General features: G+C 57.0%; 1 protein-coding gene and 1 long non-coding RNA gene across 9 annotated transcripts in view; one reads left to right on the top strand and one right to left on the bottom strand.

Annotated features, from left to right (window-relative positions):
• The window catches only part of KAZN (kazrin, periplakin interacting protein), a 1,079,687-nt gene that overhangs the window by 47,017 nt on the left and 1,009,290 nt on the right, over positions 1-23,380 (bottom strand). For 6 of the 8 annotated variants that reach the window (XR_006712035.1, XM_045475709.1, XM_045475710.1 and 3 more), the window contains 5 exons: positions 18,708-18,878; positions 11,001-11,190; positions 8,773-8,903; positions 5,622-5,672; positions 4,147-4,270 (listed from right to left, as the gene is read on the bottom strand). Coding sequence is in view for 7 of the 8 variants with exons in the window: in XM_045475709.1 (XP_045331665.1) it covers positions 4,147-4,270; positions 5,622-5,672; positions 8,773-8,903; positions 11,001-11,190; positions 18,708-18,878 (667 nt within the window). In the remaining variant the exon portion in view is untranslated. Of the gene's footprint in view, positions 1-1,669; positions 4,271-5,621; positions 5,673-8,772; positions 8,904-11,000; positions 11,191-18,707; positions 18,879-23,380 lie in introns of those variants that run through there. The other 2 variants (XM_045475715.1, XM_045475714.1) reach the window with 2 other exon arrangements.
• On the top strand, positions 10,796-12,070 carry LOC123597215. Its single transcript, XR_006712036.1, has 3 exons — positions 10,796-10,938; positions 11,609-11,746; positions 12,028-12,070. It is a non-coding gene; the product is annotated as an uncharacterized LOC123597215 (long non-coding RNA).

Genomic DNA, 23,380 nt, shown 5'->3' with positions numbered 1-23,380 from the left:
ATGGGAGGGTTAACTGAGTTAATGCATGTAAAATGTGCAGCATAGACCATGGCTCGTGGTAAGTGCTTAATAATTGTTAGATATTATTATTACATTATTAGGTTGTATCTGTTGGAGCCTGCCAGCATGGGTGGGAGAGCACGTGGAGGGGCCACTGAGTACAGCTGTGCAGGTTGTGCACTGTACAACTCAGGGCACCATTTCCACAGTAGTGCCTTCTGGAGTAGCGCAGTATGCAACCTGTGGGGCTGTACACTGGCCCTAGATGCCCTGGGCATCCCGACTTCAATTTCTAATAGGTACCACTTGAAGTCGGACCATTTGGGGGCAAGGTCTCAGAGAAGATTAACAAAGGAGGTAGTGTGGCTTTTGAGTTGAGCTACAAAGCTTCGAACGAGGTATGGCTCAGCCCTTGAAAAGGTTACAGGACTAGAGGAGTGATAGTTAGAATCTTGGCCAGGTCACTCCTCTCTGGGCCAAAGTTCTTCCCATCAGTCCAGGGCGGGTAGGGTGGGGTGGCGGAGTTAGTTTCGGGATGACAGAAAGGCTTTCCCCTCATATGCCAAAGTCTGACTGATCGGCAGGGGCTGTCTGAGGCTTTGTAAAGTGAAGAAATCAGAGGCCACTTTGGGCTGGGTGGGAGGGGCTCTTTGATTGATTAGTGATGTCTGCATGAGGCCAGAGAGCGGGGAGCAGTGGCATGTAAGTTTGGGCTTCTCACCCTCCTCAGCCCAGTGGTTCTCCATGCTGACTGCACCTTAGAATGCACCAGAGAAGGCTTAACCACGCTCTGATTCAGGGATGTGGCCTGGCATCGGTTAACGGTCTTCACAAGCTCTGCAGGTGATTCTAACGTGTGGCCAGGTTGAGAACTGCCGGGGTGGACGTCCCTAAGTTTCCCGAAGTCCTGAGCTGTACGACTTCTCGGCATGGTTCATAGATCATGGAACTTTGAGCTTTCTTCCAGCAGAAATGACAGGGGCTTCCATCAGTTTGATTGCTGGAGAGGATTTGTCTTTAAGTTGGGAGATAGAGGCTGAAGGCCCTGGCTGCAATCAGGGGTTGGGGTATGTGACCTCTTCTTGGGCAACACTGTGGAGTTTCACTGGGAAGAGGCCCAGGCTTTGCATGGGAGGGATCTCCTGGGACTCGAAAAAGCCTGGCCCACACTGGCTTGATCAGGAAAGTCCTGTGACTCCATTGATTTCTCTTTTAAGCTCCTCTCCTGTCCCCAGGGTAGGTGGGACGTTGGGACGATGCAGAGGCCCACTGAGGTCTGCAGGAAGTAACATGCCCCAAACTCACAGGCCCATTTCTGGGCCTTTGGAAGGATGGCCGGGGAGAGAAGGAAGCAGAGGAAAGCTGACCGGGGCCGCTGAACTGGAGAACTCAGGGCCAGGGTGCCAGGCTTAGAGGTGGCACGATAGGACCACAGGCAGCCCTGGATGCTGACAGCTCCCCCAAATTACAGTCAGGGCGGCCAAGGTGAGATGTTTCTGGGAGGCCACCCTGGCCTCAGCCCCACCACGGGCCCAGAATTCAGCCAGAATTCAGCCAGCTTTCCTCGGCCCCTCTGGACCCAGCCCTGGAATTTCAAGGAGCAGGCCATGCAGGGGCTTTGCCCCCCGCCCGGAGCAAGATAGAAGCACTCAAATAACATAGAGTTCAATAATATTTTAAAATAAGCTTTATTTAGATTTTTTTTTATATTTTATATTTGCATCCATGCCTTCGAGAAACCTTCCCCATGGGAAAAGTTATTTTCAACTAATTTACCCATAACTCATTCGCTATTTGACGTAGTTCTCTTAAATAAATCATCCTTAGTAACTCTTAGATTTATCTCCTAATTTACAAAAACTGAAATGAAAAGGAACTACTAAATCATTACCAGGAGTGGTTGCAATCTTATGTTCTCATAAGTAAAGGGCAAACAATAAAAATCAACCGAAAGGAAACAAAAAATCATGGGGGAGAAAAGTATTTTCTAAAGTCTCTCTCCGTAGAGAAAGATGTCAGCTCCGGCCGCTCTCCCTCACTGCCAGGCTCGGTTAAACAGCTTAGCCGAAGGAGGCCAGAAAGATCCTTATTAGGTACCCTGCCTGCTCTTGCCCAGCAACCGCCCCCCCCCCCCCGCCTCCCCCGGCCCCCACTGAGTCAGAAGGAAAGGGAACAGCCTACTGGTGCTTTTTTGTTTGCTTTAGAGACTTTGGACAAAATATCCTATCTTTCTGATAGAGATTCTCCAGCACTTTCAAATCTCCTTTCTTTGTAAGAGCTGAAAAATGTTACAGTTAGCAGAAAGCGCCACTACTGTTGTGCAGAGGGTGCGGGTCATCGAGCTGTGTTAGTAGTTAAGGTGAAGCGGGGGGAGAGGGGGGATCCACAGGTCAACAAAAGAAAAGGTTTAAGCTAGTTTTAGGCCTTAGGAGGCCCTGGCTTAGAAGCTCACGAGTTCTCCATCACCTGGTGTTATAATGCACACGGTCGCTTTGCTGGTGAAGCCTCACTGGGGCCAATGTTGCTCCCCAAATGGGCAGATTTCCTGCCAGCCCTTCTCTCCTGGGGTGAGGGGGCTCAGGCTGTTGTGACAAGTTGGGAGGACAGGCCCAAGGGATCCCGGGAGATTCTATTAAGTGTGGCTGGAGGAACCAACCAGAATGGGGAGGGCAGAGAAGTTCTGGTGCTGGACATTGTGTCCCCAGCAGCCCTCCCCCTGAGGTGGGTGCCTCCCCCAAGGACACCTGCCTGGCCAACATGCAGAATGACCCAAGGATGAGAAAGACACAGCTGCAGGGAAGAACCTATGGCCTCTCGCGGCACCGACTCGGGCCGAGGGTCCCTGTGGCCATACCCTGTGGTCATGTGATTGGCTGTCTCACTCTGAACTCAACCGCTCTCAAAAGACAGACCCAAGAGAAGGTGACCATCACAGCTGGCCCTCTGCTCACTGAGGTCAGTTTTCCTTATTTCAGATAAATAAATAGATATTTAGAAACGGGGAAGAGCTATGGGTGGGAAGGAAGGTGGAGTGCACTTCCATGCAGGGGCAGAAGAATGGGGGAGAAAGAGAAGAAAGAACGGAAAAAAGCAAGCTTTGAAATCCAATGGTCCTTGGGTTCTGGCCACCCTAAAGTCTACCTTGCACAGTTTGGCAGCAGCATGATAATAGAACAGACAAGTCAACAAAACACCCGCCTCCCGCCCACCCCATGGAAAAATATACATTCCAATATTTATGTAATAATTTAGATAGAATAAGTCTTCTGCGTTTGTGCAAATAAATTAAACGGAACAATTTTTTCTTTTTTTTTTTTTTTCCATAAAGAAAGAAACGGCAACGCAATTTAAAAACTGGCAGGCCGTTAAAAAGAGCCCGTTTGACCTCCGGCACGCCGAGCCAAGGTAAGCCGCCCCCCCCACCCCCCCTCCCCCAATCCCCTGGCCGGGCTCGCGGGTCTTGGCGAGGAGCCGACCTTACCCGACCACTTGGGCAGCTTGCGGATTAAAGTGACTCGGCGCCCCGGGGACAGGGTCTGGTCCCACGCGTTCACACCTGGGGGGTGGGGCGGGGGGGGGGCGGGGGAACGGGACATCAAAAACAGACCACATCCTTGGGCAGACGGGCTCCAGGAGTAGCAGTTTGGACAAGGGACATTTACAAGCACGGAGTGCACAATAGTTTTGTTATTTACAAATACACAGCAGTCCTTCAAGTTTTCAAGTTTCATAAAAAAGGAGGAGGGGAGGGGAAGGGGGGGGAGGGTGAGGAAAAAAAAACCCAACGAACCGAACAAAAAAAAACAAAACACGGAAAAGAAACAGAAACAAACCCAGATTAACAACACGACTGTATCGCTCCGAGGACGACAGAGAGTTGACAGAGTCACACACGGTTGGAGTATGTACATCAATTACAGAGGTGGCGCCGCAGGGGGCGGGGCCCGCGCTCGGCCACGCCCAGCACCCACGTGCGCGGGAGCTCGCGCCCGCACACGCCCCGCCACGCACGCCCCGCCGCGCCCCCCCCCCTCCCCCGCGCTCGCACGCACGTCCACACGCACAGACACGCCTGCGCGCGGCAGGCGCAGGGAGGCGGGTATCACCAGTCCGCGTCCTCCTCTATGTAATAATCAGGGGCGGTACCATCAAAGAGGCCGGGGTCGAGGGACTTCCGCTGCTTCCCTCTGGCGAAGACGCGCGAGATGGAGCCGAATCCCATCTTCTCTTTCTTCTTTTTCCGTTTTTGGTCTTCAAGATCCTCTAGTGACTGAGGAGTCGGGCGGGCGGCGGGGGTAGAAGAAGAACAAAGCCACCTGAGCTGGGTGCGGGGGGACAGGGGGCGGGCAGGGGGCGGGGGCCACGGGTGGGTGAAATGCCAGGGTCTGCCCCTCCTCGCTGGCGGAGCCCACTCGGGCCAGTTGCGGAAGCTCTCTGGGACCACGGCGGGACCCACCCAAGGCCGCTGTGAGGGTGGCAGCGAGGACCACCGTGCTTACAGCAGTGCCGGGTTATAATAACCCTTTAAATGACCGCTAGCTGCCGCTCTACAGCTGTCAGTTTGCCCACACCCTTGGGGTGCTTCCTGAGGGCCTGCAGGAGCGCGTCTGCGCACTTGGCTCCCGCTGGGCCCCAGGCCTCACACTGCGGCAGGGGTACAGGTTGCCTGTAAAAAGAAAGTCCCCATGGGAAAAGAGCCCCAGGGGAGCTCGGAAAATGAGGAAGGGGGCGACCTGAGCTTCGTGCCAGCCACGAGCAAGGGCCCTGGACCTTAAGGCCTTGGCCAGGAGGGTGGACTAGAGCGGGGAGGCTGGGGCTGGAGTTCTCGTCCTAACTAGGTCACTACCCATGGACTCTTGGAGTGCCCCTTGCCTCTCTCTGAGCCCAGTTTCCTCAGCTGTGATGTGGAGACCACAGTGACGTCGGGGATAGCCTCCTGTGCGGGCTAATGGGCCAGAGGGTGGTGTCTATAGGAGGGCTTTACCAACTGTCGAGTGCCTTACACAAAGACACGGAGTGTCATTGGGCAAAAGGTGGAGGTTAGACTAATGGTGCCCAAAACACACCAGAGTTACCTGAATTCCAGGGCCCATCCCATACCTGGGGGCTCAGATCCTTCAGGCTTAAAGGCCCCCGGAATCTGCATTTGCAAAGTCTTTCCTGGTGGACCCTGATGGAGATGTGCCGTGCACAGACCAGCATCTGGGAACCCCAGGACTAGAGAGTCCGTCTCAGAGACGCCTCTCGACTCTCAGTTCAGGTTTTCCTGCCTGTGGTCCCCTCCTCACTGCTGACAGGGTACTGAAAGGACAGCTTCTTGCAGCAAGGGACCCAGTGAGCCTCTGGGCTGGGTCACCAACCATTGGCTGCCAGGAGCCACTCACCAGGGCAGTGGGACGGAGGATGTATGATGCACTTAGTGGGTCCACGGACTGGAAAGGGGACAGGGGAGGGCAGACGAGGCACTGAGCCTGGCTCAGACGCCAAACCTGGATTGACTGAAGCAGTGGCTTCACTCTTCTCTGCCTTGGGTGTCCAAGAATGGAAGTGGGGATGCCGAGGGCCCAGGGGAACAAGGGGTGGGGGGAGTGGGCCCAAATGGCCAGGGGAGGCACACCTACCTGTACAATAGGGTTGTGCAGGTTCTTCTGAACTGGGCCGGGACTGTCGCCCTGCAGCCAAAAAGAGGGAGAAGATGAAACAGAGACGCGAGACACATGGGAGCAGAGGTGGCCCGTGGAGCGTGGGGCCTTCCGTGGAAGGAAGCCCTCTCTTAGGGACCACCCTGCCTCTGTGCTGGGGAACCCACCCCCGCCCGCCCTGAAGCAGACACTCCCAGATGGCTCAGCAATGGCACCTGGGGTTCAAGACGCTGCCTGGTCCAGAGGTCCTGGGGTGCTCTTGCCTACTCAGGTCTCTCAATGACCCCCTTCCCCCACCCAACACCTGCTGATCAACAGATCAGTCAACTGAAGGCTTCTAAGTTCCTGTCCCAATTGGTCCATCAAGTTGGGACTGGAGGTTGGTTATACTTGGGATTTTTCATAAAGAAATATGGTTTTTAATTTTTTTTTTTTCAACGTTTATTTTTGGGACAGAGAGAGACAGAGCATGAACAGGGGAGGGTCAGAGAGAGAGGGAGACACAGAATCGGAAACAGGCTCCAGACTCCGAGCCGTCAGCCCAGAGCCTGACGCGGGGCTCGAACTCACGGACCGCGAGATCGTGACCTGGCTGAAGTCGGACGCTTAACCGACTGCGCCACCCAGGCGCCCCAAGAAATATGGTTTTAAAGACAACACAAAAAAGAATTTCAGGACAGGAAGACACGGGAGACCCTGTAGCTTCTAATTCCCCCCAATTCAATGCATCTCTTATTTTCTGGAGGTGCAGGCAGGGCTCATTAGCCTGATTTACAGATACAGAGAGGCTCTGGACAATCCAACGTGATGGAACTAATTGTAAGCGGAACAGGAACAGATCTGGGACTGTTCCTGGTCCAGTGCTGCTTTCCGTGGGCAGGCAAAGGTGGCTGTACACAAAGCCTTCGCTACAGCCCAGACTCTGGCTGCCCTGCCTGGGGGGGCAAATGGATCACTGGGATCACAAGTCATTGGGGGGGGGGGCGGCCTCTGATGGTGGTTTCCAGAATTGCAGGCAAAATATCCATGAAAAAACAAAGTATGTCATTTGGGCCAAAGTCCATCAATCTTCAACTTCCCTGCACTTGGTCCCCACCTCTGCTCTAAATTAGTGGCCACAGAGTAAAAGGATGGGGAAGTCCTTAGTCTGGGCTGGGCTGTTCTTGCTGGTACCAGGTCCAAGGCCTGAGAACAGAGGGTTACCTGGTGCTTTTTCTAGGCTCTTCTTGGCTTACCTGTGTGCACATCTGTTGAAATGGGGGATGAACGTGGCTGAGGGTGGGCGGGAATGGAACAAATGCTAGTTTAGTCTTTAGTCCCAGCCCAAGGTTTGCAAGCAGAAACTAATCTGGCGGGCCACTGAGATAGGTCTACTTTAATGGGGAAGAGAATGAAGCCAGTGCCCACTGAAATAGCTGTGTGCAGACAACTGGCTTATCAAAGCACCCATTTCCTGGCAGCAGGGGCCCTGTGATCTCGGAAATAAATATGCTGGACTGCCACCTGTGTCAAGGCCAAGTTGAGCAAAAGGCTAGGCCAAATGCAATTCAAGAGGTCTTTAGAGAACCCGTGCTGAGAATGGGCTTTCCTACGGGATTTTGGCTATCAGAGCCCTCTTGGGCCCACCACAAGAAGACAAAATATGGCACCTGGGAAGGTCTTCTCATTTGGGGTGTGCATGGCTACTCTTAAGTCTCTGGCCCATGGTCGAAGAAGGAGGGGACCCTTGGCTGTTGAGTACAGCCCAACAGTGGTCCCGCAGAACCAGAGGACAGATGTCAGAGGCCCTCTAGTGGCCCTCGTTCTGTCATTCAAGACCACCTCTGTCACGGGGTTCTGTCGTGGGAACTAGAGAAGAACAGATTGCTTCCTTAAAGCCCCAGTTAACAAAGAAGCCCAGCCTTGAGTGGGATTCAGGCCCGAAGTGACCTTCTTGGCATCCTGCCTGGGCTGAATGAAGCCCTGGGCCAGCGATCCCCACGGTCCATGTTGCCAGGTGAAGGCAACTATTTTAATTTCAGGCTTAGCTACTTTTATTAGTAGTCTTTAGCTACTCTCCATTGTTCTTGTAGACTGGACAAAAGTTTCCAGTACGATTATTCATATATAGAAAAGTTACTGATTTTTATACACTGATTTTCAACCAGTCCCGTTAATGTACTTGGTCATTATCAGTTCTAATAGCTTTAGAGGTTATTCTCTTGAGTTTCCAGGTAGGGAAGCAGATCAGTGGCAAGTAATGGTTATTTTGTCTTTCTTTCCTACCGTATTCACCTCATTCCTCCTATCAGTCTCACTGGTTAATAAAACATTAAGTGAATTTTTGAGAAAGCTTTCTCATGCACTTGAACGCCTAACTCTATTGTGTCTCTGCCTTCACGGCAGGGGAGCCGCCCTCCGTAGTATCAACCGTGTGACAGAACAAAACTGTAGCGTGGCCTCCACACCCCGGATCCAGTGTCTCCCGTTCGAGCCTCCACATGGTGTCCTCCTGTCCTCAGATGCCTGACCCACCTTCGTCCCCTTCTTGGGAGCCCGACTGTCTGCTCTGCCGGTCACACAAGAGTGAGGTGGCCAGGGACCCGCACCTTTTGGTAGCTGGTGCCCAGTATGCCATCAAAGAGCGTTTGATTAAGCAAAAGAAAAAAAAAAAAAAAAAAAAAAACCCGAGAACAAATTCGTGGGACACCTCTCCAGAAGTAGCATTTGCCCAGACTCCTGGAAATTAAAAAACAAAACAAAACCTGGCTTATCCCAGGATGAAGGACTGAGAGCTGGCTCTCCACGGAAGTGAAGGGTGCTGGTAAGGCCCCGAAGGAACCTCTGAGAGGAGAGGCCCGCAGTCCTAGACCAGAGGTAATCCAGGCTGCACGGACCCTGAGCCGACCCAGGCCCGCCTTCCTCTGGGTTTTTCTGGCCCTCCCGGACACAAGGAGCAAACAGGCCTCATTCCTTTCTCCCCACATCCATCTCTTCTTGCAAAAGGAGAGAACAGAACAGGAAATGCCTTCGCCAGAGTGCTCCCTGGGTGGACGAGAGGAAACAGCGGGTACGTCTTCACCCCTCCACCCCGCCCCTGCGGTTTCCAGGCAAGGGCCCGGGGCCCAGGCCCTGCGGCTGCTGGCCTTACGTTGCAGAGGGAGTGTGTCCGGTGCCGAGGCGAGTTGATGTCGCTTGGCGTGGACGACCGGTCGCCTTCGGCGGCAGATGCGTCGGAGATGACAGAGGGCTGCCGCGAGTGGCAGGGGCTCACCCTGACCGCTGGAAAGCAGGGACAGCTGGTGAGTGAGGGGTGGAGAGCATGTCCTCGCCTGTGCCGCCCTGCAGTGGCGCCCCTGTGCTCCCGTTACGCAGGTGAGAATGCCGAGGCATAGAGAAGAGACTGTCTAGCCCTTTGCCCTCCGCTCCCCAGACCCACACACGGCCAAACGGCAGCTCCTGGGAAGGTCCGGCATGGCCTCTGGATCCGAGGTGGCCCTCTCCTAACCGCGGTGAAGGAGAAGAGGCCCGAGTTTCCAGGGACCTTGATGACTGTCCTCACCATGCTCTCACCAGCTGGACGTTCCCTAGACCTGGCTCAATCCTAACCGCTGGTCAACACCAGCTTCCCAAGTGAGAAGCCTAGCGGCCACCACTGGGTCCCCTCTTTCCCCTACACCCAGCACCCAGTCATCAGCACCTTCCAACACAACCCCCAATCTGTCCACTTTTTTTTTTTTTTTTAACTTTTAACATTAATTCATTTTTGAGACAGAGAGAAACAGACCATGAGCAGGGTAGGGACAGAGAGAGAGAGAGAGAGAGAGGGAGACCCAGAGTCTAAAGCGGGCTGCAGGATCCGAGCCGTCAGCACAGAGCCCGACGCGGGGCTCGAACTCACAAACTGCAAGATCCTGACCTCAGCCGAAGTCGGACGCTCAACCGACTGAGCCACCCAGGCGCCCCAAATCCATCCACTTCTCTCCAACACTACCCCCAAATCCGCCCACTATTCTCCAACCCCACTGTCATTACCCAAGCCGAAGCCACTGCCGTCTCTCACCCGGAAGACCGTGCGGCCTCCCAGCCTCCAATGAACAGGAGTCCTTGCTGACTCCATTCCTCACGCTGCAGCACAGCCGGGCATCTGGTCACCCTGGGGGGGGGGGACCCCCAAGGCCCAAAGGGATGTGCCCCCGGCCGCCCTACCAGCCTTGGCTCACATCACGCTGGCTTTCTGACAGTGCCTGACACAGGCATCTCCCTCCTGCCTCCGTCTTGGCTGGTCCCGCTGCTCCATCAGGAGGAATTATCACCGTTCACGTCTCTCCGCCTGTCCTGAGAGAGACCTCCCCCAACTGTCCGCTCTCCCCATGCTTTTCCCCCACCAAAGAGCCTGTCTTCTGCCGATTTCACTCCCTGTTGAACGAGACGGGACTGAGGGCCTCCTGTACGCAGGCAGCATGGGAACAAGGAGCGGACTGGGCTGCATCACGACAAAGATCGTCCTTCCTGCCAGTGGCCATACGGTTCGATGTGGGGGGCTGGCGGGGGAGAGGGGTGGACAGCGGGCTTTGCGGTCAGGGACTTGGGTACCCAGCTGGGCGACGGCAGCACCTGCGGGCTCTAAAGGCCAGCGGCCAACCCCCAACTTGCACGCGTCGCCCAGAGGCAGCCACTCAACACAGGGACAGAGAACAGAGCCAGGCGGGCTGCGGACGGGCGGAGGGGTTTGGGGCTTGTCCCACGGCCAGTGGGTACAGACGCTGCCCGGAGGCCGCACCCTTCCTCCCACCAGTGCCCGGAGAGAACACGTGTGACGTTTACTTGTGGCCCTCCCACACACCCCGTGACTGCGAGGAGCCCTGCGGTCTTCCCTGCCAAAGGATCCCATGAGACCCGGGCTGGAGAATCCGTGTTCCCGCTCCCTAGACACAGTCATTGGTGCAGGGGTGGGCACGTGATCCAGGCTGGCCAATCAGACTCCTTCTTTGGGATTTACCATAAACCCAGAGAAAGCGCTTAGGTTTTCTTTCTCCTGACTTTTGCACTTAAAGACCTTAAAAGCCTGAAACTCCCGGAGACCGTTTTTGCTGCTCTGTGGAAAGAGAGGGCCTAAAGATGAGGCCGAATGGAGGCGGGTGGAGCGGAGAGGCGGGGGGGGGGCGCCCAGATATCATCTGGTCTTCAGGAGCCAGTTGTGCCTGAAGTCCATCTCTTAGACTTCCCAGTTACAACAAGCCTGTGGCCTCTGCCCCCACACCCCCGCACGCAGCTACAGTGTGAACGGAGAGGCTGCCTGCCCCGCCCTGGGAAGGTCAGTAGCCTCCTAAGAAGCCGCCGCAGCCAGGGCTGGGCCAGGCGGGGGGCAGGACTCACCTTGCCGGTCTGCAGGGTGGGGGGGATGAGAGTGGTAGAGAGTCTGCTGGCTCTGCCGGATGGCCGCGGTCAGCGGGAGGTCCGCCTGCACCACCCACTCCTGGTTGCCGTTGAGCACCGTCTCGCCCGGCATGGCGAGGGAATGCCGCTTGGGGACGTCCTTGGTCAGCGTAGCTAAGGACTGCTTGGCCTGGAGAGAGGGCCGGGAGACAGGAGAGAGAAAATGGGATCGAGGGGACACTTATCACCCATGCTTTCGAGTTCTCTAAGGAGCAGCTGGGATTTGAAGGAGATTGGAGGAAAATGGGTGCTTTGCCTGACCACCCTAACTCCTCCCAAATTCAGCCCCCGAGCTCCCCTTTACAAGGTGCTGTGCAGTGCAGGCAGGGGACAGAGCAAACCCTCAACCTGGCTCCCAGGATCACAGCAGGAAGCCCAGGAAGAAGTCTGGGGCTGACTTAGGGCAGGAGGGAAAGTCCAACATCTCTCAGCCTTGGGTGATCTCCCTGCCACGTAGGTGGGGTTTTACTGAAGTGATCTCACATTACTTGGGGGAGAAAATGGGCACATAATGAGCCATGCATTAATGCGTATTCTTTTCACCACAGTCTCTTTCTCTTTCTCATCTGGTTCCCCAAGATCATGCCAGGGTCGAGCGGGGACACAGGCAGGGGCCCAAGGGTCTTGAACCGAGCTCTCCAGTGAACCTGACAACCCGGGACGTTGCTACAGATAACAGAGACACCGTGAGCGCTGGCTTTGACCTTGATATGAACATGGGTAAAATTTAAAAATCTTATCTGTCCTAGCTCCAGAATGTTCTATACCTTGCCCAAGGTCCCAGACTCTTCCTGGCAGAGCAGGAGCTCTTGGGAAAGAGATTCCAAACAGAGAAATGGATCGTCGTTGGCCTAAAACCTGATATACCCTTATCCCGTTGACCAGCTATGTTTAAAATCACTGCCAGGGCGCCTGGGTGGCTCAGTTGGTTAAGTGTCCGGCTTCGACTCAGGTCATGATCTTGCAGTTCACAGGTTCGAGCCCTGCATCAGGCTGTGTGCTGACAGCTCAGAGCCTGGAGCCTGCTTCGGATTCTGTGTCTCCCTCCCTCTGCCCCTCCCCTGCTTGCACTCTCTGTCTCTCTCAAAAATAAACATTAAAAAAAAAAAAAAAAAAGTTAAAGTCACCGCCTTCTCTGAGCCTCGGCTTCCCCACCTGTAAAATGAAAACCCCAGAGCAAGGACACCCCGAGTCTATGAGATCACCCCCCTTCCACAGCAGAGGGAAGCTGAGTTGAAGGTGTCAGCCCTGTCCCCCAAGCCAGAAAGCGATCATGTGCTCAGCACGACAGCCCTGGGCTTCAGGTAGGGAGGGTAAGATTATTTGTGCTTGACAGAGGAGGAACTGGAAGCTGAGAGAAGTGACTTCTTCAAGAATGCACAGCAAGTACAATGTTCAAGTTGGGTCCCAAGCCCGGGAGCCTGGCCCCGAGCCCTGGGGTTTCCACGGCACCCACGCTCCTCAGCGGCAAGGAAAATAACCACACAAGTAATGCAGACTCTGGGTGCACGAAGCAGAGGATGGGGTGTGCCTGGTCACCATGAAATCCGCAGCACCTCGCTCGGGGCAGGGCACATGCAGCGATCAGTAAAAATCCGCAGCATAGACGGAAGCAGGCCCTGCCGTGTCCAGGCTGATGGCTCAGGGAATCCGCTGTGTTAACTTACCGCAAGAACAATAGACTAATCCTTCCGCTGAAGGAAGGGGCAAGCAGCGTGTATCTCTGAGCTGCCACAGGCTTGCGGCCACCCAGCACCATGGAGACCCTCATTTCCTGGCCGCCAGGGCCCTTCAGCTGGGAACACATCTCCTTTCCCTCTAGGTCATGTGCATCTGGCCTCCTGGCCCACCATCCCGGGCACCACTCCACGTGCTAAGCTGCCCTGCTCCCTGCTTCCTCCGGGCCCCATCCATCTCGGCTGCCTGGAAGGTGGACCCGGACCCGGGGTGGAGACACGAGCCCCAGGTCAATCTGCCATCATGCTAATTAACCCCCAGCTCGGCCTTCTCGCAAACATTCACGGGCACGTAGGCGGGAAGCACGGGAGAACCCAAGGCAAGATGCCCTCTCTGTCCCCTCCTGGCTTTCTTCTCCCAGGGGGGGCTTCGTCTCCGTCTAGGGCTGGGAGAGGCACCTTCTAACTCAGCAGGCAGCTCGACATCGCTGCTACCTGACAACTGGGAGGTCCCCCATGGTTGGTCCTGCAGGGTGGGGCGGTGGTACCCCCGAGTTCTGAAGCACAGGGACCTCTTACAAATGGCCCACCTGTGGCAGAGACAAGACCTACAAAAAGCGGCGTGTAAAGTCTAAGATACAGGCATGTGCGCACACGGGATCCGCTCCCCGTGGCAGTCTACACAGCATTTCTCGGGCTGACCGCTTCCGCTAAATGCAAGTTAATGCTGGGAGCTCCCCCTGAGCTCTGACTCCCTCTTCTCTCTGAGCCTTTACCCTCTCCTGAGCACTCTGCACCCGAAGTTTCGAGCTACTGGACATTGGCTCAAACACCCTGTTATGACACGAGTCAGAACTGGGTTCAAACTCCACTTCTACTGTTTAACTTGCTGTGTGACCTTCAGCAAGTTCCTCCACCTCCCTCAGCTTCAGGGTCCTCCCCAGCAAGACGGGGGGCAGGGGGAGATCACTGCCATGTAAGTAGCGCCCCCTGGAGTTGTGGGACGAGGGGGCTTTGGAGTCTGGGCTCTGAAACCCGACTGCCTGGCTTCGAGCCCGGCTGTGCCACTTCCTGGTGGGGGGGATCCTGGGCGAGGTCCCTCACCGCTCTGTGCCTTCATGCCCCCCTCTGTCAGATGGGGATAACACAGCTGCTAGGCAGAGCCCCGGCCTAAGATAAAAATACTCAATGAAGGTTAGTGACTGTTAAATCCTGAAACATCTTCCACCTCTCAAGTGGGAGTTAGACGTGAACTAAGTCCAATGAAGGCCCAGGACGCCAGCTGCACCACTGCTATGTTCCATAAGAAGCAGGGATCGAGGTTGGTGGGATCATTTATGCCCTAAGACGGGCCGGTAAGATCCAGGGGGTGGCAGGACCCTGCCCGGGGCCTCCCTCTGGATCGGGGCTGATGAAGGCGCCTGACCGGCTGGAGGCTCTGCTGACCGGCAGCCAGGAGGTATTCCATGTTGGACAGTAAGCCCGGGCCCCCGAGGGATGCCGGGAGCACGGCTCAGCGGAACCCTTCGTTAGCTTTCCGAGGGATTCCTGCTTGTTCGGGGAACGTCTCTGCTGGCCAAAGGCTGCTGGGGGGGATCCTCCAAGAAAACACCAGCAGGTTGTGAGGTCTGGCCCGCTGCTCCCAGAGGGCAATGGCCCAGGGCCAGGGGGTGGTGCCTGCGGCAGGCGGGTTTCTTGGGAGTGAGGGCAGAAGCAGCACCAACCCAGAGCACGGCCGCCAGAAAAGGAATGGAGACTCGGGCCATTCCCGTCATCCCCCTGCCGCCTGACCCCGCCTCTCCCCCACCCCCACTGCACCGCGCCCGACTCTCGCCTGGGTCTGTGGCGGCTGCCATTTTCACAGATGAGGAAACTGAGGCCCGGGCAGGTTAAGAGTGACTCCTGAGGTCACACGGTGACTGGCCAGTGGAACGGAATCTGAAGACAGGATGGGTCTAAGTGCCCAACACCAGTCAGTAAGTGACCCTCACTGAGCACCGGTGCGCACCTGCCCTGGCTCACCGTCACCTCACCTCACAATCTGCCCCCCACCCCCCACCCCAGCGGAAGGCCTCGTAGCCCTGACTTCACACGTGTGCAAACTGAGATTCAGAGAGGTTAAGTCCCTTGTCAGAGGTCACACAGCCCGAACCTGGCGGGACCCAACGGGGACTCTGTTAGAACGGAACGGCTAAGAGAGATGCTAAGATTAGACCATCCCACGCTCGACGCTTGAGAAACGTCCAACTTTACAGAAGGCGGGCTCTCCACGGGGGCGAGACCCACCCCCACCTCCCCCAGGGAACCCTGGGAAATGCCCGGAGACTTCTGGTGGTCACAGTTGGGAGGTGCCCAAGGCATCTAGCAGGTGGAAGCCAGGGAAGCTGGTGGCCATCCTCCAGGGCACAGGAAGGCCTCACAACAAAGACGGACCGGCCCCAAATGTCAACAGTGCTGAGGGTGAGAAGCCCCGTTGACCGACTGCGTAGTGAACATAAAAAAGCCTCCTGTTCTGGAGAGACAGTGCTGATAGGAAACTAGGTCAACACGAACCAAGGTCCTGGGGGGCAGGACTAGCCTGCCCTTGGGGGAAGCGTGTACTCTCGGGGGCTGGCAGGCCCGTCTCCGTCCCCCTCCGTGTGACAGAGGCCAGTGAGGAGGGCCCGAGGGACATGCGAGGGTTGGTGGGGGAGGGGCCCCTTCAGGCCAGCAGCCGGATGTCCCTACAGAGGCCCCGCAAACGGAACCGAAGCCTCCACGTCATGAAGCTCGGGGCCTCCCCGACTCCCAGCTCTGCCTCTCAACCCGCTGGGCAGCTCTGGGTGAGCCTCTCGCCCTCCGAGCCCGCTTCCACGTCCCTAAAGCGGGCACCACAAGAACGTGAGGGGTGACGGCCGATGGATACGGGTTTCCCTTTTGGGGCGGGGGGGGGGAGGTGCAAACTGTTCTAGAACCGAATTGTTTGGTGACGGTCGCACAGCTCTGTGAACGTTCTAAAATCCACCGAATTGTACATCTTGCAAGGATGAGTTTCATGGGATGTGACATCTCAGTAAAACAACATATTAAATAATACACGCATTCTCCCCACGGGGTGGTGCCACAAAGCCAATGCGGCCACAGAGGTGAAGCCACGCCACGTGTGGGAATGTCTGGCTGGGCCGGAAGTCGTCATCGGGAAGACGTCCATCCGAAGGGCAGGCGGCCGAGGGGGAGCGTGGGTGCTGCCGTCAGCAAACAGCGAGGGGCTTTGCTTCTTGGGAAGCCAAAGCCTTTGGCTCTTTCTTACTCAGGTGAAGCAGCTACGCAAGGTGTATGGAGACCGGGGAGCGGGCGGTGCCTAAGCTAGGACAGGGCCCGCTCATTCTCACCGGGCACCAGGTTCTCGTGTCACGGCATGGTGGGCGGGTGGGAATTGACCAGCTCAGCTCCCTTCTCCTCGGGGGCACCTCAGGGTCACTTGAGAAATTACTCATCACCAGTGGCCACAGCCAGGACCCCCGGGTGAGTGGTAACCGCCGTGACCCAAGATGGGCCATTTTCAGACTTACAAAAAAACGGAGGTGAAATTCAAAGGACAAAGGGTTCGGGTTCCTGCTCCCCGGGGGGGCCGCTGAGCAGACTCACTCCGTCTAGAACCCTGGCTTCCCCACCTCTGCGGCTGCCTTGGCTTCGGCCAGCCATTTCTTCCTTTTTTAAAAAATGTTTATTTTGAGGAGGGGGGAGGGGCCGAGAGAGGAGGAGGGAGCGAATCCCGAGCAGGCCCCGTGCTGTGTGCGCAGAGTCTGGTGTGGGGTTCGGTCCCACGGACCGTGAGGTCGTGCCCTGAGCCGAAATCAAGAGTCTGGCGCGTAACGGACCGAGCCACCCGGGCGTCCCATTCTGAGAGCCGTCTCTAAGCCTGGCCCTCCAGTGCACCCCCTGTGCCAAACCAGCCAGGCTGCTTCCCGTTGCCCGCACCCGAGGACGTAAGGCACGCGCACAGGGGTGGCGCCCTCCCTCCGGTCCCAGCCTGGGCAGCAGTGCAGTGGGGCGCACGCTGGCCAACATGAGCTTCTCTGGATGGTGCTCCGCGGAGGAGACCTCCAGTCTCCTGGGCACCCCAACAGAGCTGGGGCTCTCATGCTTCTCCGCAGAGCCCCCCGCTTTGCGGCTGAGCCCTAGGCAGACACGGGCCCCGCTGACGGTATAAGGAGCTGCAAAGGCTCCCCGTGACGATTCACACTTAGCAGGGGGGTGCGATGCCTGCCAGAGGAGGCGGCCAGAACCTGAGTTTTGCTGGCCAGAACGGAAGCAGGTTGACTAGTCTGGGCATGGGGAGAGCGGAAACAGGTGGTTGGGTTCCCACTCCTGAAAAGTCCCAGAAACACCCAGAATGCTTGAGACCAGTGCTCCGAGGCAAGGAAGACACAGCTGTCCACCCACGGGGCACTGGGAAGACCTGGGAGGATAGGAACCTTGCTTCCCCCCTGCACCCACTTCCTAGGTCTGCAGCGGGAAAGGCTTAGCACGGGGGACCTCAGGGCCCGGAAAAGCCCTCCCAGAGGGGACCTGGCGGCTGCACCTTGTTCTGGCCTGGGCAGTTCTCGCCACTAGGGGTCAGCACTGGACAGGAGACCCAGGAGGGGCCCAAGGGTCCTGACCTGCCACGGGTGCGGCCCACGATCCTGAAGGAAGTGATCGTAGAGAAGCTTTGTGTCACCGTATCATCACTGTGTACGGGCACGTGCTAAGTGCTTCCCCTGCATTATTTAACTGAAACCTTCATAAAGGCCCCGTGGGGTATATGCCATTATCCCTACTTAGATTCGAAACAGGCCCCAAGAGGTGAAGGATCCTGCCCAAGGTCACACAGCTGGATTCAAACCCAGAACCCATGGCCATCAGCACATGGGTGGTCAGTGTCAGAGCTCTGAGGGAGAACCCTGAGTTCTAAGAGCTGCGTGGGCCTCCCCACCCCTCATGAGCATCTTGCATAGTCTCCTTCCAGCCACGATCATATTGAGACCCTGGTGGTTTCAAAGGCTCCTTACTTAAGTCATGGGATCGCTGGGCTTCCCCCAGCCACCTCCTGGGAGGGCAGGGTGAAGTAAAGACCATCTCCCCCATTCTGATACAAGATAAAGGGCGCGGAAGCCCAAAGAAGTTCAGTGAGTGGCCCCAGGTCACGGGGCCAGGGCTCCAGGGCTCTGGACCCCTCCCGCCAGGCCCGGACATACCCCCTGGGTGCTCTGTCCCCACATGCAGGCTGGTCACCTCCATGGAAAGCACAGAGTTTGGAAGTACTTTGAAGGTTTGTTTTGGAATAGAAAAAGAATAACATTTGTTCCCTTGACAACCCAAGTAACACAGTTTTCACCAGAGATGTAAACAGGAGGGGAAACAAAGGAACGAAAATCTCTTACAATCCTACTACCCAGAAAATGACCATTCTTAATTTTTTGGTGCATTTCCTCCCAAAGCAAATGTTTTCCTAAACAAATACGTGTATTTTAGAATATTCTTTATGTTTTTATTTTTGAGAGAGAGAGAGAGAGAGAGAGAGAGAGAGAGAGAAACAGAGTGTGAGTGGGGGAAAGGCAGAGAGAGGGAGACACAGAATCGGAAGCAGGCTCCAGGCTCTGAGCTGTCAGCACAGAGCCCGACGCGGGGCTCGAACTCACGGACTGTGAGATCATGACCTGAGCTGAATTCGGACGCTTAACCGACTGAGCCACCCAGGCGCCCCTAAATATGTGTATTTTAAATCGAGACGGGCTTGGTTTCTTTGCTGACAGTGGCCTGGGAGTGTGGTGGATTTCATCCCTGCAGGTGGCGGAGAGGCTGTGGCCCGGGCTCAGCGGTCAACCTGAGCAGACAGCAGACCCCGCGCCCAGCCGCACCCTCTCCTCCGCCCACCCTGTCCGCGCGCCCTGTCCCCGGCAGCACGTCGTGGGTGCCCCAGCTGCGTGAGGGGGGGGTGGGGTCTCACCATGGCCAGCTCGGCCTCCAGCTCCTTCATCCGGTTGTCCTTGAGGTCCAGCTGGGAGCGCAGCGCCGTGGCGTGGTCCGTGGCCTCCTTGGCTTGGCGCCGAAGCTCCCACTTCTCACGCTCCAGCAGGTCCTTCTCCTTAGCCAGGGCTTTGACGGCGTCCTCGCTCTCCTGTGGGGACGGAGCGCCAGGGGAGTTACAGCGGGGCTGCGGGACCGCCTCTCGGCCCACAGACACCCAGAGGGGGCCCTGACCCCTGGACCAGAGGAAGGGGAGGGGAGGCGCTCTGGCTGAGCCACAGATTAGCGGGGGGACTGGACACAGACAATCCGTTAGTGGATGCTCAGCGAACAGCGTTTCCACAAGAAGTGAGCAAATGAGCGTGACGGGTTACGTCGTCTGACCTCGTCAAGTCTCCGTCGCTCGTCTTTAAGAGGGGGGCAGGGGGTCGACACCGCCTGTTTCAAGTTATAAAGACCACATGACTTTACACGTGGGAAATACATGGCGTCTGACGCAGGTCTGGGTCAGTAGCGGGTGTGGGGCTTTGTTCTGTTGTTTGGTAATGTGTGTGTCCCAGGCACGGAGGGGCCCAGGAGACACCTGCAGCCTGGCTGCTCTGGCGGCCACGGGGTCCCGCAGCACCTCACGAGGTCACAGCCGATGACGGAGCAGGCCGAACCCCTCAGCTCGCTGCTGGGTCTGGATGCAGCACCGTCCTCCGCCAGTGCCCCCGCCAGGAGCTGTTCTTCCCGGGGTGCAGAGGGAAGGGCCGTGCAGGGGCAAAGCCAGCAGGCGGGGAACACAATCAGGGGGCCTGACCTCCCAGGGCAAGAGCTGGTGTCAGAAGGCCAGGTGCCCCTCCCGAGAAGAAGGGTCCCAGCACGGAGCCCCGCCCACCCACCCACCCAGCAAGGTCTTCTGATTCACCAGACCAGGAGCCACGCTCAAGGTCCCTGTGTGGCCTGGGGAACATCCTGCCTTGTTTAACAGCCCTGTCGCAGAAGGCCCGACTTCCAGATGGCCAGAGCCAAGGAGGCCGAGGGCTGTCCCCTTCTCTGGGGCTGTCATGGAGCTGGAGCTATGGCTTGTGGTCTGGGGACAGAGAGAGTCCGGGTCAAATCCCGGCTCTGCAAGGACAAGCCGTGATGACTATCGGGCCTGGGTGCCCTGGTCTCTACCGCAGGGATAATACCGCAGGTACTTTAGGGTGTTGTTCTGGGGACTGAATGAGACAATCCACGCGGGGAGCTCAGCACGGTGCGAGCCCACGGCAGACCCTGCTCTCCCGTCCTCTCTGAGCGGCCCTCCCTGACCACTCACCAAAGAGTAGCCCTGGGCTCCCTCCAACCTGCTGCCTGATACTGGTCATTCAACCCGGCCATATTCACGGATGCTGTCGGCAGGCATGAGCCAGACAAAAAATCCCTGCATCCGCGGGGCTCACAGAGAATAGCCGTAGCGCGTGCGCCGCGAGAGCAGGGATGTGCCACGTCGGTTTCCTGGCGTGTACCCGGGTCCCAGGACGGCAGCCCGGCCAGCAGCAGCGGGTGACAGATGCTGCCGAAGAAATGACTGCGTGCGTCCCGGCTGCTGGGACAGCTACAAAGGCCATCACCACGTGTCAGCCCTCGGGCGGGGTGTGAGCAGCCCCCCCACTTCCTAGTGCAGTCTGGAGGAGGGGGTGCGGGGGACGATCGCTCCCAGGACGCGTCGCCGGCACCTGCTTTAGGGTCAGGGTGCCCGGGTAGGAGTCTCAGCTCGGCCCCCTGCAGGCTGCAGAACACTGGCCGAGTTCTTCAACTTCCCCACACCTCGGTCACCTCAGTTGTGAGGCAGTGGTGATACCACCTCCTAGGGTGACGGGACGCCCAGCAGAAACTGGCAATGCAAGACGCAGCGCGATCAGTCACAGGGGAAGCTGTAGTCTGACGTTCTGGAAGCAAGAGTCTCCGTGCAAGGAGGCATTCTACTGCTGGTTAGTCCTTTCTCTGTGGGGCTGGGTTCAGGTGGGGTGGGTGCAAACAGGTGACAGGCATGGCCCCCGGCACCCACCCGGACGGGGAGCTCCTCCCCTGCGGGCCGAGCTATGTCCTGGGCATCTGCCCCCAGCACCCAGCCACAAGCCTCGATCATAGAAGTGTGTGGAAAATGAATAACTGGTTAAGGACTGTCCCTTCAAACTGGCTGGTGTAACGAGAGGCTGCTTACAAAACATTCTTGAATCAGGAAGGTCCACTAGGACCCCGGGATCATTTTTGTCTGCGTCTCTTTGCAGTCACTGACTGCCCTGGTCGCGAGCAGACTGAGGGTTCCAGGCTGGGGGGGAAAGGCCTCCAGGTGCTTTCCGTCTTGGTGAGGACTCGGACACCCACCCCCATGATCACATTCCCTGGCAGCAGGAGGGCGGGGCTCAGTCACAAGTGACATGGAATCTTCCGGACACACGTCAAGCATGGTGCCTCCACGTTCTAGGCAATTATATTTAAACCTGACAACCACCCGTGAGGTGGGGAACTATGACCATCCCTGTTTCACAGATGAGCGAGCTGAGGCCAGAGAAGTAGAACAGCTCCCCCTCCCACCTCCCCGAGAGTGTGGTGGAGGTCTTGATCCTTGCTGGTAACTGAGGCAGGAAAGCAACTGAAAGGAAACCCGCCAGGGAGGTTGGAACCACACGGGGGTCAGGGTGGTCGGGCCTCAGATGGCAAGGCGGGAGTGGGGTCCCTCTGCTGGCATGTGAGGCTCACTGGACAGAAGGAGGAGGGGTGCAGTGAGAGTGGTGCTTCGAGGGGACAAGGCCGGTCTGGGGAGGTGAAGAGGGCGGGATGAAGGCGGCCCGTTGTGACAACAGCCTCACTACCCAAGACGGCCCTGTGTCTGGCCTGTGGCCCCCAGCCTGCCCGCCCGACTTGCCGTGAGAACTTCCTCGGCTGGATTTATGGAGAGTCCCAAATCGCCCTCCAAACTGCACCGTGTGACGGGGCACGGGCATCAGGCACAACTTTCTGGGAGGCTGCGTTTCCGCGAACTTTCTGGGCAGACTCCAAACCCCTCATTTCTCAGCAGCCTGTGCCTGTGCTGACCCCAGTAGCTCAGAGAACTTGGGTCCTGCCCCCTGCTCCAGGTGAGGCCTGCAGGGGTCCTCAGGAGGAGCTGGGTGGGCCGTGGCAGGCTAAGCGGCAGGACCAAGGAGGGCGGGGCACCTAAAGGTTCCGTTAATCCTGTTCTCGGGGACACTTACTTTGTGCATAAAATGCAACTTTTTTTTTTTTTTTTTTTTTTTTAACCAGTTGCAAGGTCTTGGAAGAGACAATAAAATCAGGACTTGTGGTTTTAGCTTCTCCAGAGCAGCTCTAAACAGGTGGCTTTGGGTCAGTCCCTGGACCCTTCATAGCCTCAGTCCTCCCGTCTGTAAAATGGGGCTGCGCCCAACAACGATTAATGACCCACCACAATGTTGCTCTTCCACTGACAGGCTAGAAGTACAACTTGCTCCACATGACGAGGGTTAAGACACTAAGTTTTCTTTTAATTAGTGTTTTCCAAATTCCTTTTTCTGAATGAATCTGAAGGCTCTTGCCATTCCGTAAGAGTGACGCTCGGTGCTGAGCTGTGGCCATCTATGGCTGCCCGTGGCTGGCTTCGGATTATTCAGCAGCTTCAACCCTACCCCCCCATTGCTGGCTGGACTTAGGGGGGTGCCCCCAGGTACCTGCGACTTAAAAAAAGTCACAGCATGGACCTGGCGGAAGGTGGATCTCTGTGGAGATTTTATTTTCAAGGAAAAGCACGTCTCTAACATGTGATGACCCACTGAAAGACGGGAGAGATGTTGGCTATTAAGCCCCAGGATGGTCACACTGCCGCTGAAATGCTCAGCACAGCACCCATGGCTCACGAGGGCAGCTGGGACCTCTTCTCTGTGGTCTGCCTTGGGCTGCTCTGTAAACAGTTAATAGCGGAAATAACTCGGGTCTGTCCAAACTCCTACGCACCCCGCAGAGCCCCACTCCTAGGTCACCTCCTCCGAGAAGCCTTACGAGCCTCTCTCCCTGCAGGCAGAATTTCTTGCTGTCACCCCGGCTCTCTCTTCACACTTTTGTTGTGGTATCATTAGTAAGGCGCCTAGCGAGTATTTACTGAGCACTTACTGGAAGCCAGATGCCATGCTGGGTGCCCGGCATGGCGTCTCTGTCACAGCCGCACGAGGTCTGAGGCTGCGGAGGTTAGGTGAGACGCCCAAGGGCATGCACACAGGGGGCTGGGATCTGAATTCGGGCCACCCAGAATCCACAGTCCTCGCTGACACTGGCTGGGCTGTCCTGTCCGGGCTTGTCTGTCTGGGCTTGTCTGCCCGGGAGGCACGGAGGCCCCCCAACTAGGGGCTGTGCCCAGGCCCGGGCCAGATATATTGCAGGCCTCCTCAGGCGACCACAGGTGACACGGGCAGTGAGTGTGTGTGCTCGGGGATTAGAGAAGCCAGACCCCTTGCTAGGCAGAGAAGGCAGCCTGCAGGCAGTGGTAGGTGAGGGTGGTGGTGTCTACAGGGGGAGGGGAGGAAGCTGGTATCTGGGAGGGGGGAGGGGAGGAAGCTGGTGTCTGGGAGGGGGGAGGGGAGGAAGCTGGTGTCTGGGAGGGGGGAGGGGAGGAAGCTGGTGTCTGGGAGGGGG

The sequence above is a fragment of the Leopardus geoffroyi genome, chromosome C1, assembly GCF_018350155.1.
Source record: "Leopardus geoffroyi isolate Oge1 chromosome C1, O.geoffroyi_Oge1_pat1.0, whole genome shotgun sequence".
Taxonomy (NCBI): Eukaryota; Metazoa; Chordata; class Mammalia; order Carnivora; family Felidae; genus Leopardus; species Leopardus geoffroyi.
The sequence above is the reverse complement of the archived record's forward strand: the minus strand, read 5'-3'. Positions and strand labels throughout refer to the sequence as shown.